We start from the raw sequence: 11427 nt of genomic DNA, 5'->3' as shown, positions 1-11427 counted from the left end.
GCAAAACAGGCACTGTAGCAATTTCGTTTGTATTTGACAAATATTGTCCAATTATAGACTAACTAAGCTCAAAAGATTCGTCTCGTCAATTCCGTCCAAACTATGCAATTAGTTTTTATTTTCGTCTATATTTAATACTCCATGTATGCGTCTAAAGATTCGATGTGACGGAAAATCTAAAAAAATTTATAAAATTTTTTGGGAACTAAACAAGGCCGAAATATGTCTTGGCAGGGCATTTATTTGGTAGTGCAGCTGCTGCTGTCTAGTACCTGTGAGAAGCAGTTGCAGCGCTTATAAGGGCTTCCAAGCTTTTGCCGGTAAAACCATTGCACAAGTTACCCGACTGCCATTCGCGACCCCCGCCGCTCGCCAGAATGACGCCTCGGGTGCTCCTCTCCCGCCTGCGCCTCACCCCTCTCCTCCACGACGGCCACCACCTGAGACGCCCTTTCTCCGCCGCTGCTGCCAAACTACCTGACGAGTTGCCTCCTGGCGCGCCGCCGCCGACCTCCGACTCCAGGCTCTTCGTCGCCGGTACCACTCTGCTCTCCCGCATCCGTGTCTGTCTCCCATATGATCCTCGATTGCATCATAGCTCTCACTGTACTACGTTTCTGTTTACTGATTGCGGGTGCAGGGTTGTCGTGGTCCGTGGATGAGCGCTCCCTCACGGACGCCTTCTCCTCCTTCGGCACCGTCACTGAAGGTAAGAAACAGATTCGCGCACTGGAACCTCACTGTTACTAGGAACTTATTAGGAATGCCCAATTTCATCGTGTTAAATAACCTCTGCGCGTTGGGGTTTTTTTTTGGGGGGTTTCGGTTGGAGGTCAGATGGTGCACGGGATAGGTGTTCGACCAAATGCCGTGGAGACCGTGAGCCACTCCATGGCGCCCAGGCCTGCAGCCTGCTCAATGAAATTCCTGTTTGGGACGTGGTCACCTGCTCAGCAGCAATCTATCGGCATGCAAGGAGCGGGTCGTTCCATGAGTCATCTGAGCTGTTTGTCAGCATGATGAGGGCAGGTGTGTGCCCAAACTCGTTCACCTTGGTCGGTGTGTTGCTTGCGGCAGCTGGTCTGGGTGATGTTGTGCTTGCCGAGTGCATTCATGGGTGGGCTATAAAGAGTCAGTTGGAATCCAATCATTTTGTTGCAACCGCACTGGTGGATGCATATGCAAAATGTGGGCACCCCATGAACGCATTGGCATTTTTCAGCGGTTTGAGGGATCCTAATGTAGTTTCCTGGAATGCAATGATCTCCGGGTTAGTGCACAATGTTTTGTTTGAGGAAGCAGTATTGGCATTCAAGAGGTTGTGTTGTTGTTTTGGGTCAGTTCCTAATAATGCTGTGACCATGATTAATATCGCTCAAGCGTATGCTGGTTGTGGTGAACTTGAAATGTGCAAGAGTGTACATGCTTATGCAGTTAAGATGGGCTTTGATTTGGATGTCTCGGTGACAAACTCAATACTTGGCATGTACTTGAGTTTTGGGGATATTGAGATTGGAAGAGAGATTTTCAGGAAAATTATTCTTAGGAATGTGGTTACTTGGACAATGATGATGGGTTTCCTTCTTGAGCAGGCTCATGCTGGTGAAGTTATAAATATCTTTGTTCAGATGAGGTCAAATGGCATAGTTCCTGACAGGATAGCAATGGTCAGTTTGGTGCAAGCTTGTGCACTTCTGGGTGATGCAAGGAGAGGAAAAATGGTTCATAACCAAATGATCACACGTGGGTTTAGTAGTGAGCTTCCTGCAGTTAATTCATTAATCACTATGTATTCCAAATGCAAGGATTTAAGTTCAGCTAGAGTGTTGTTTGATGGCATGAGGAACAAAAGCTTAGTTTCATGGACTGCAATGGTTTCAGGATATATAGGAAGTGGAAGAGCCCTAGAGGGGATGCATCTATTTGGTAAGATGAGGCATGAAGATACTTTTGTGATTGATTCTGTGACATTAGTCAGCTTATTGACTGGATGCTATGAGACTGCTAAGTTTGTTCTATGTGTTCAACTTCATGGGTATAGCTACAAGTCAGGTTTGTATCTGTATAGACCTGTCCCTAATACCCTCATGGCAGTTTATGGTAAGTGTGGATATGCCATTTTAGCTCATAAAGTATTTGATGACATGATTTCTCGAGATGTTGTCTCGTGGAATACCCTGATATTATCCTATGGTATAAATGGCCAAGGAGAGCAAGCAGTAGCACTTTTTAATAAAATGGAGGAATCTAGTGAAGAGCGAGACAGTGTAACATACTTGAACACAATGCTGGCATGCAGCCATTCTGGACAAGTTGATGATGGGTTGATCATATTCAGGAGAATGATTAATGAGAAGCACGTAAATCCATGCCAAGAACACATTGGATGCCTAGTAGATATGTTGGCAAGAGCTGGTCGCTTGGATGAAGCAGCAGAAGTGGCTAGCTTGACTAGCAATGAGGGAGCAAATCCTTGGAAGGCTTTGATGGGAGGAGGTCACCTGCATAGTCACACAGAATTAACTGAAGTTGCTGCTGAGAAGGTGCTGAACGCGGACTCATTTGATAATGGCCATGTGGTGTTACTTTCTAACGCTTGTGCATCTGCTGGGAAGTATAGTGATGCTGAATCTATCCGATCCTGTTATTCGAAACAAACACAAAAGAAGATTCTAGGGCTTAGTTCCATTGAGGTTATGCTATCCAGCTCAAGATAGCCACTATACTTCTTGCAATGGAAGGGAAAAGATACATGAGACAATTACCATACACTGTCTGTCTGTCTCAAAGTATTGGAGATCTGTTTTAGGCATGAAAGATGGAGTTTTACTTTGCATACAGCCAAGTCCCATGTAATTAAAAGAGAAACATCAAGAATGAGGCTTCAAATAGCACATTAGATGCAATGGAAAATTGCATTGGTCTTTATATTGTGATAGACTAAGAGTTTTTTTCATCTTGATTCTAGTATGGTTGAATCAGGAGACTTACGTCATGTGAGTATGGTGTTTATCTGATGCAATTCTGACCCAATAGAAAACTTGTTGACTACACCGTCAGTTCAATTACATCTGTTGTTTTGTGTTTCCTTAGTACTTTTGCCTTGGAGTATTAACCATCTCTGATCTGTATCAATATCCTCCTCACTATATCTACTCTTTGAATACAATCATTTGTTGATTGTGAACATGAAGCCTATGGTCCATGCTTCTTTGCAAAGAGTTGGCGCAAAGCCTGAGATAATCTGAAGTACTTGACTTTTGAAAAATATATTATGGTGCATCTCATCCAAGTGACAATGTAACATTTTACTTGAAGGTAGTGCCTAGGAAATTGCAAAAAGATAAGATTAATTTTACTTGAAATGTTCTATGAAATTCGTGCCTCATTTGTGCAGCCCTAGATCATGTTTATTGTTTCTGCCATGTCTTGCATCTTATTTGTCTGTCCCTATTTATCAGGCACTTAAAAGTTTAAGTTTGTATGTTTGTTCATGAAACTAATTGTGTGATCACACCCCTTGTTTTAAAGTTTTTCACACTAACATCGTGTATGTTGCTGTGCTATTAGCTTACTACCAACAAAACCATAGTTAACAATGTTGACGCTAAAATAGCAACAGTTAAGAAATGTTATGGTTGTATTATCCCACGGGTAGCTATCATGTCATGGTTACATGTAGCACATGCATTCTGGCTATCATTTCCCTTCATCCGTGGTATGTGATTATAGGTTAACCTAGTCAGGGGTTTACTCTTCCATATCATGGCAGTGTTCATATACTTGAAAACCAATAGGTCAAGTATTTTTGCGTTTACCTGGTATTGAGCTAGTGAGATAAGAAATAACTTTTTATGCTTTGTCCTATTTGCCCCCATGAATTTTTACCAACTTTGCATTTATAAGGTTTAAATATTTAGTTGTAAAAGGACCTTTTGCTTTGCAGTTAGAATAATGTATGACAAAAACTCTGGAAGGTCAAGAGGCTTTGGATTTGTTCATTTCTCAAATGATCATGAAGCTAAGTGTGCCAAGGATGCTATGGATGGGAAGGTACAGCCTTATTGTTTCGTAAGCATGTTAGTTATTGCAGTTAGAAATGAAGCATTGACCTATATTAATTCTACAGGTAATGCTAGGGCGGCCATTGCGAATAAGTTTTGCTCTTGGAAAAGTCCGTGGCGCATCAGTTATTGTTCCTCGACTTTCTACGGTGAGAAAAAAATAGCAATGACATGTTCGTTCACATCATTACCGGAAATAGAAGCACGCCTACTATTGATAAGTTGGTCTTTAGAAATATTGCTTCTACTCACCTTTTGTCATCTGCATATATAAAATCTTTCTAAAAGTCAAATTAAATCTGTGGAAATTGTAAAAATTGATTGTTTAATTATATTGGCTCTTGCCTCTTGTTCTTTATAGACCGAAAAAAGTTGATCTGCTTGTATTGGCCCTACACTCCTACAGAAGCTTTAGAAGCTAGTTTGAGAGTGATTGATGCTAGGAGTGTTAGCAACTAGTTGGTAATGCCGCAGTGAGACAGGCTACGGTTATATTTAGAAGAAAAAAAAGTAACCGTTTGAAAAACTACTGAGTAGTCAACAAGCTGCTTGCTGTTTCATATTCTCTCAGAATTTATTTTCATTTTTTATTTCTTTTCGAGAGAGATATACTTGCATTTTGTATTCAGGTATGTGATAATGTGAACTGTGATAGGCTACCCATACTGTGTGTACTCACCTAATAAAAATATTAAGATTGAAATCTGATATAATTTGGCAATTTACTTCTTTAGATGTTCACAGTATCGGGTCATATGTTCCACAGCTGACTACTTTGCTCAATTACTTCCTGTAACTGTCCAGTTATGATTAGTTGTATGAAGTATGAACCCTGGTCTGAAGTACCAATTCAATATACAACAAATCTAATACTATATGCAGTGAAGTCCATGAAGAAATTGGTGCATTGCTGTGCTTATGTGTTACACATGTTACATGGAGCCTTAGCTTCTCTCAAGTATGAAAGACTTCATTGAATTTATATATACTGCCACACACTTAATGAAGTTCCAATATAATAGACCTTATATATTGTTGTTGTTTGGATAATGAAGTAAAGTTACCATTACTAGCTGAACTGTAATTCACTTGTTCTTCTCTAACATTCAAAAGATACATATTACTATAAGGCATCTTACAACCTGAATCTCAACTATCATTAAATCTGTATAGTATATAAAATTATAAATTACCCTTGAAAAAAAAATCATTTTCTATGCGCCTCTGTGTCTATCCTGATCTATGTAGCTTCTTCTTTGGCATGACTTTTGATGGACTCTTCAGCATGGAGAGACATGACCTTATATTTATAGTAGCTAAAACATACAAGGAAGTAAGGTTCAGTACTCCCAGTCCAGGATAGCAATATAATGATAGTAAAAATCAAGTTTGCCATTGTTAATATTGTCTGTTAACCCACTTCTGTGGCCATATCTGGCGGTAACCTTTCTTGTGATGTTTACCAGCAGCTCAGTGCAGTACACAAATAGTTTGCTCTGGCTATAGCCTATAGCACAGAGCAATAGGTATATGATCCTGCTAGAGATTGCATATGCTTTGGAAACTGCTTATTATAAAATTCTATTTGTCCAACTTTGATGAAGGCTCAACAATATCCCATTAAAACCAGTTGGGGTGCAAGCCACAAAACTGTCACAGGTGATATACCTCCATGAGACAAAGCTCAATTCCTTCTTTTATTCTCATCAAGTTCTGCTACCACCATAGAAATTGGAGAAATTACCAATTAGCAATCCCACACCTTGTTTCTATTGTAGAAGTGTAATTCCACCTTCCAGCCCAGTGAATTTTCTAGCAAGAGATACCATAATTCGGTCATAGATGGGGATGACCACAGCAAGGGTGATAAGGGATATGGATATAACAGAGCCTGCAGGAATTTGAAAGTGTGGGCCTAGGTGACAGTCCATGGTAAATGCTTTCAATATTATAAAGGTGAATTGTAGGCATTTTATAATGAACATAATATTCCAGAAAAACAAATAGGCAAAATAATTACCAAACATTTGACTTCCTCTATTTGCTGGATACTGCAAATTTCCCATGAGTTTCTTGCAGAACCCTCATCGTTTATATCACCATCCCGCATAATTGCACCTTTGTTCAGAAACCTGAGATGAATAGAAATTGTGATACACCAGATAATCCTAGCATATTCACAGCTTTTTCTTTTCACTTCATTCAAGCATGTATGACAGTCCACATCCCTGCTTGCATAGAACATTGTCTATTCTCTATGTTGCCTGTATGTTATTTGCCATTAAATGGATATTGCCAATTTGCTTAGCTCAGTTGGTTCAAGACTTCAAGTCCTCTTTGACTCGAATTTTGGTCAATTTCTTATTATTTACAGTGCCACATAGTTCCTCCTAGACTGGTTGAGAATTTTCTTTTAATATCCTCAACTAAAGAATACTATGTCAGTTTGTTAATCAGACAATTACCCTTGCAATTAGGATATACGTAATCATTGTTAGCGAAATATCCAGCTGTACTATAATTCCAGCTTGTTAGAATACAAGCAAATATTATAATGTAGCCTCAATCGTTGACAATAAATTTTGCTTGGGAGAATCAGGGTTGTTGTTTGGAATATTTTAGTATGAAAATATTTCAGATGTGTTCGATAGATTCATCGTGGCTAGTTCTTTTTGTTCAGTCAAACCTTTTATATCTTTGCATACCGTTGCTCATATATAGGGGCAGGGTGATACATATTTCGCCTAAATTGTAAAGTGGCAGTCTGAAAATGCGGTTGCCCCTTGTGGGAGGGCTGTACAGCATCAGCACTTGTTGATTTATGTCATGAGGGCCTGGAAACTTGAGTCTTCTCTTTTAAAATGATGCCACAAAGTTGCACAATTCCAGAGAAGATGCTTCCCTCTGGTGGTACATGGACAAAGTCTGGCCCCAGCTGATGTTGGTCTGGATGTGGGTATACCAAATCCTAGTGCCCAGCTGAGGGTCTGGATGTAGAGGACAGTCATAGATAATACCAGGGCAGCGGTACTTGTGCTATAGTACCAGTTATGATAGCTATATAAGCCCGCTCTATTTCTTTTATCAGTCTGATCCAATTGGTCTACTCCGAAAGGTAAGCTGCATGACCGGATTGCTCCACCACCAATAGTTAGGAGCCCTAGGGAAAGGTGTAGCACGCCCAGCTGATGTTGGTCTGGATGTAGATGACAGCCACAGAGAATACCAGGGCAGCGGTACTTCTACTATACAAGTACCAGTTATAATATCATTTAGGCCCTTCGACTTCTTTCATCAGTGTGATCAAATTCGTCTAACTCCAAAAGGCAAGCTTCGTGGCTGGATGGCTCCAGCACCAATAGTCAGGAGCCCTAGGGAAACGTATAGCACGTCACTATTGCAGTGTCCTACTTGGGATATTTGATTGCGTATTGGCGGTTTAAGAGCAGGAAGTGACAGTCAAATTTACTCCTAGTATCCCCTGTTTTTGTTGTAAATAAACACATTGATTAGAAAGAAGCAATGCACATTCCATCTACTTTTAATATTTCAAGCATTTATTAGAAAAATTTAGTACAGTTGTGGTAGTCATGCATTCTTTTGTAAAAAGAAACTCGGAGTGCAAAATGTGCAATCCAGCTACATTAGGCATCTTGACGTGAAAGACTTGAATTGTGTCATATGCTTATTTGCACTTAATAATCTACATGAAACACTGTAGGATGCGGCATGGTAGGCATGAGCTGATGAGCATGAATGAATGCATAGGGTGACTGTAGCATGATTTTTCTTGCAAATATGTTGACCTATGGTCTGTGACTCCTTACAGCAGCTTGGACCAGTAAAATACCATCAACGGCTATATCAAGTTCTGTGAACTAATAGAACCGACTTAGTCTAATCTTTTGTCTAGGATCCTTGTGCTTGCCATTTCGTTTTATTTATGGAGCCTTATGCTAAATATGAGAGCTGATTTTCCATTCCATTTTGTGTTGACGAGCAGGTGAAATGAGCAGAAGCCTTTGGTCGTGACATGGACTGATCAGGAGGGTTGATATAGGGTTTCAAACCTTTCAAGTTAAAATTCAGAGATGAAGGCACCTAACAATGGCGTGAAGTTCAGTGTGGCGAAGATGATGCTGTTGGTTATGTTTGTCGCCTTGAGTTGCTCGATGTCCAAGTTTTCACGAGTACGTTGTCAAGTTTGCAGCCACCCCGAATGAGGCCACTTTTTCGAATGTCTCGTTTGCTGCATCCCAAAAGAGAGCCATTCAGTATACACACTCTTCTTGAATAGTTGAATTGATCCATGTAAAGATGTGGTGACAACCGTCACTGCTCACAAGTATTCCTACACTGGCATGATTCTTCATATCGAAGTGAAGCATAGTTACACCCTATATTTGAAATGGAGGAATTACCGCCCTTTTCTGGCTGCAAATCAATGGGCGGCTGCCTGCCTTTGTTGCGTAGTCGTGTCGTCCCCGAGATTGCAGAAGCCTGTTGCAGCCGTCCACGTGGACAGAGCGTGGCGTGTCTTTTGCGTGGACGTATTTAGTCCTGTCATGCGCTAAACGTGGCCAGGCCTCCGCTGGCATGTCGCGTGTGATTGTGTGCGTCTGGTCTCGGAAGCATCTGCAAAATTGTGCCTGAAAGGTGCATGAGTGTGAGCACTGAGCCGAGTTGTTTGTTCAGAGAAGTGTGAGCCGCTTTGAATAGTGGGACAGTACTTTTTGACAAACATAGATCAGCTGGTACTTATGCGAAATAATAACGCTCCCTCTATCAAGAGATAAATATATATATAAAAAGCTCACATATTATTGCTTTAATCTTATTGTAAATATAGTTTAAGCATACTAAAAGATTAAGTTGACACAACCACTGCAAACATTTCGGTGTGGATGGGCGGGTCACTCACTATTGAAATAGCAGCACTGTCAAATATGGAAGCACCCGCATTAAGCGAAGGACTTAAATTTAGGTAGACAAGTTTTATCACAAGAAATAATCTAACCAGACAATGTCCGTAGATTTCAATTTCAGAAACAATCAATGGATAATTTATCGTTGAAATAATATCATCATACCTTGCTGTTCAGAAAAATGTGAGCATTGAATCCGAGTGGACGGTAGGGCATCCTTAACCTATCGTGCGGTTGTATCTGTTGGATTCTCTGGGCGTCACATTTGTTTTGGGACTGCAAAGTGAGTGGCCGAGGGCGATTCCATTAGGAAATCACAACCGTCATCACTTTACCTAAAGCCATGTTCCATGAATGTTGAGTGCTCCTTGTTAATACATAAAAGAATACGGCCGGCATGCCATTATTAGAGATCTTTCGAGAACAAAGCCATGCATGTCCCATGACACGGGCAAAGGTTAAAAGGCGCCGTCGTACGTCTAAACCGCATGCTAACAGCGAACAAAATCAGTGTAATCAAGCGAGATATATAATGCTTTCTAGCTTGGTGTGCCTCCTGTTGCATGCATCCATCATGACGCGTGTATATACATGACAGCCGACGCCCAACACATCTAGGGCCTTGTTTAGTTCCAAAATATTTTGCAAAATCGACACTGTAGCTTTTTCGTTTGTATTTGACAAATATTGTCCAATCATGGACTAACTAGGCTTAAAAGATTCGTCTCGTCAATTTCGACCAAACTGTGCAATTAGTTTTTATTTTTGTCTATATTTAATACTACATGTATGTGTCTAAAGATTCGATGTGACGGAGAATCTGAAAAATTTTGCAAAATTTTTTAGGAACTAAACAAGGCCCGGATATATTTGTTTGAGCTACAGTTTTGACTCAAAAGCTATATCTTTCTAACTGTTGACTTTTTACTATTGACATTTGTAATAAATTTTAGCTTAGCGTACCAAGCCCAAAAAAACTCCTTCAGATATTTTAGTTTAATTTTCTTAGAAGATAGTTTTTCGGCTTTCTAAAGTCATCAAGTCAGCTCAGGAGCTGAGCTATTGTTTCGGCTTAATTCTGACACGCAGAAGCCAGCAAAAAGCTGAATCAACTAGTCCTCTAATCCCCAAGCAAGCTTTATACGTCCCTTAACAAGCCGTCGCTGGAGAATTGGTGATCAGTTAGGCCCTGTTTAGAAAATTTTCATCCATCCCATCGAATCTTTAGACACATATGCATATATAGAACATTAAATGTAGATAAAAAAATAAACTAATTGCATAGTTTGGTTGAAAATCACGAGATGAATCTTTTAAGCCTAGTTAGTCCATGATTAGCCTTAAGTGCTACAGTAACCTATATGTGCTAATAACAGATTAATTATACTTAATAGATTTATCTTACAGTTTCCTGACGAGTCCCAACATTCTTTCGACACATCCGATATGACACCCAAAAATTTTTTATCTCCAATCAAGGCCTTGTTTAGTTCCCAAAAATTTTCAACATTCCCCGTCACATCGAATCTTGCGGCACATGCATGGAGCATTAAATATATATAAAAACAAAAACTATTTGCATAGTTTATCTGTAAACCGCGAGATGAATCTTTTGAGCCTAATTACTCTATGATTGGACAATTTTTGTCAAATAAAAACGAAAGTGCTACAGTGCCGTTTTTTACAGTTTTTTCCGAACTGAACAAGGCCTAAATAGAGCCTTAGACCTTAGTAGAGACTGACGTGGCTAAACTGCGGGACCCAGGTGGGACTTTGCCGTGCGCTCTAAGGGTGTGTTTTAGTTCGTTGGATCTGAATGAAATTAGGTGTGAGATGACGGTCTAGCTCTTAGAGTTGTTTGTTTCCAAAACAGAGTCGTCCATCCATATCAAGCGCATGTTCTGATAATGCTGGATGAACCTACCCAACAGAAAATGGCCGAACCAGTTCATCCATCTTCACTAACCTTGAACATTAGTTAAGGTAGGAATCAGATTATTGTCGATCGATGAGGGCATAGGAGAGCATGCAGAGGACAGACGACGGCTGGAATCTGGATCACGGGTGCCTACACGTACAACATCAGAGATGCATGGATCCTCGGGCCAACTCGATCCATGCAGGAAAGTTTCATCGGATGAGAGTAGTCGCCAGCCGCATTGATGCAGAAGCTGCTGCCGCTACGACGATCGACGGACGACTGTGCTGTGCCTGTGCAATGGGCCTCCATCCATCTTTATATATAATAGGTCGACATGATCATTGCTCGCACACAACTTGGTGTACGTCCCGTCCTTGCCTCTCCTTGGCATGGCTTTGGCGTCCATCAACCATGATCCATGCATATGCATCACCGGGCGCTCCAGTGTGTTTCACCAACCCTGACGTGACGTGATCCAGTATAGTCTACAGTAACTAAGGTCTTGTTTAGTTAAAAA

The 11427-nt window shown here is 40.6% G+C and overlaps 1 protein-coding gene and 1 pseudogene across 3 annotated transcripts; one reads left to right on the top strand and one right to left on the bottom strand.

Annotated features, from left to right (window-relative positions):
- LOC110434104 (glycine-rich RNA-binding protein 4, mitochondrial-like) lies at positions 279–8536 on the top strand. Of its 3 annotated transcripts, XM_021457802.1 has the most exons (5): positions 279–537; positions 641–709; positions 3947–4053; positions 4130–4213; positions 8068–8536. In XM_021457802.1, the coding sequence occupies exons 1-5, from the start codon at positions 378–380 to the stop codon at positions 8074–8076; spliced, it is 429 nt and encodes a 142-aa protein (XP_021313477.1). In that variant the 5' UTR covers positions 279–377; the 3' UTR covers positions 8077–8536. The 3 variants fall into 3 exon arrangements, 1 of the variants encoding a protein (XP_021313477.1); XR_002451577.1 differs by lacking the exons at positions 279–537; positions 641–709; positions 8068–8536 and adding an exon at positions 1036–2996 and having other exon boundaries at positions 4130–4156; XR_002451578.1 differs by lacking the exons at positions 279–537; positions 641–709; positions 4130–4213; positions 8068–8536 and adding an exon at positions 1036–3318.
- Positions 4220–7206, bottom strand: LOC110434105 (annotated as a pseudogene).

This window comes from Sorghum bicolor, chromosome 3, assembly GCF_000003195.3.
Source record: "Sorghum bicolor cultivar BTx623 chromosome 3, Sorghum_bicolor_NCBIv3, whole genome shotgun sequence".
NCBI lineage: Eukaryota > Viridiplantae > Streptophyta > Magnoliopsida > Poales > Poaceae > Sorghum > Sorghum bicolor.
The sequence above is the reverse complement of the archived record's forward strand: the minus strand, read 5'-3'. Positions and strand labels throughout refer to the sequence as shown.

Coding starts and splice junctions, on each gene's coding strand:
- LOC110434104 (XM_021457802.1), top strand. CDS start 378: ATGACGCCTCGGGTGCTCCTCTCCCGCCTGCGCCTCACCCCTCTCCTC. Junction 538..640: donor CTCCAGGCTCTTCGTCGCCG/GTACCACTCTGC, acceptor TTGCGGGTGCAG/GGTTGTCGTGGTCCGTGGAT. Junction 4,054..4,129: donor AGGATGCTATGGATGGGAAG/GTACAGCCTTAT, acceptor TTAATTCTACAG/GTAATGCTAGGGCGGCCATT.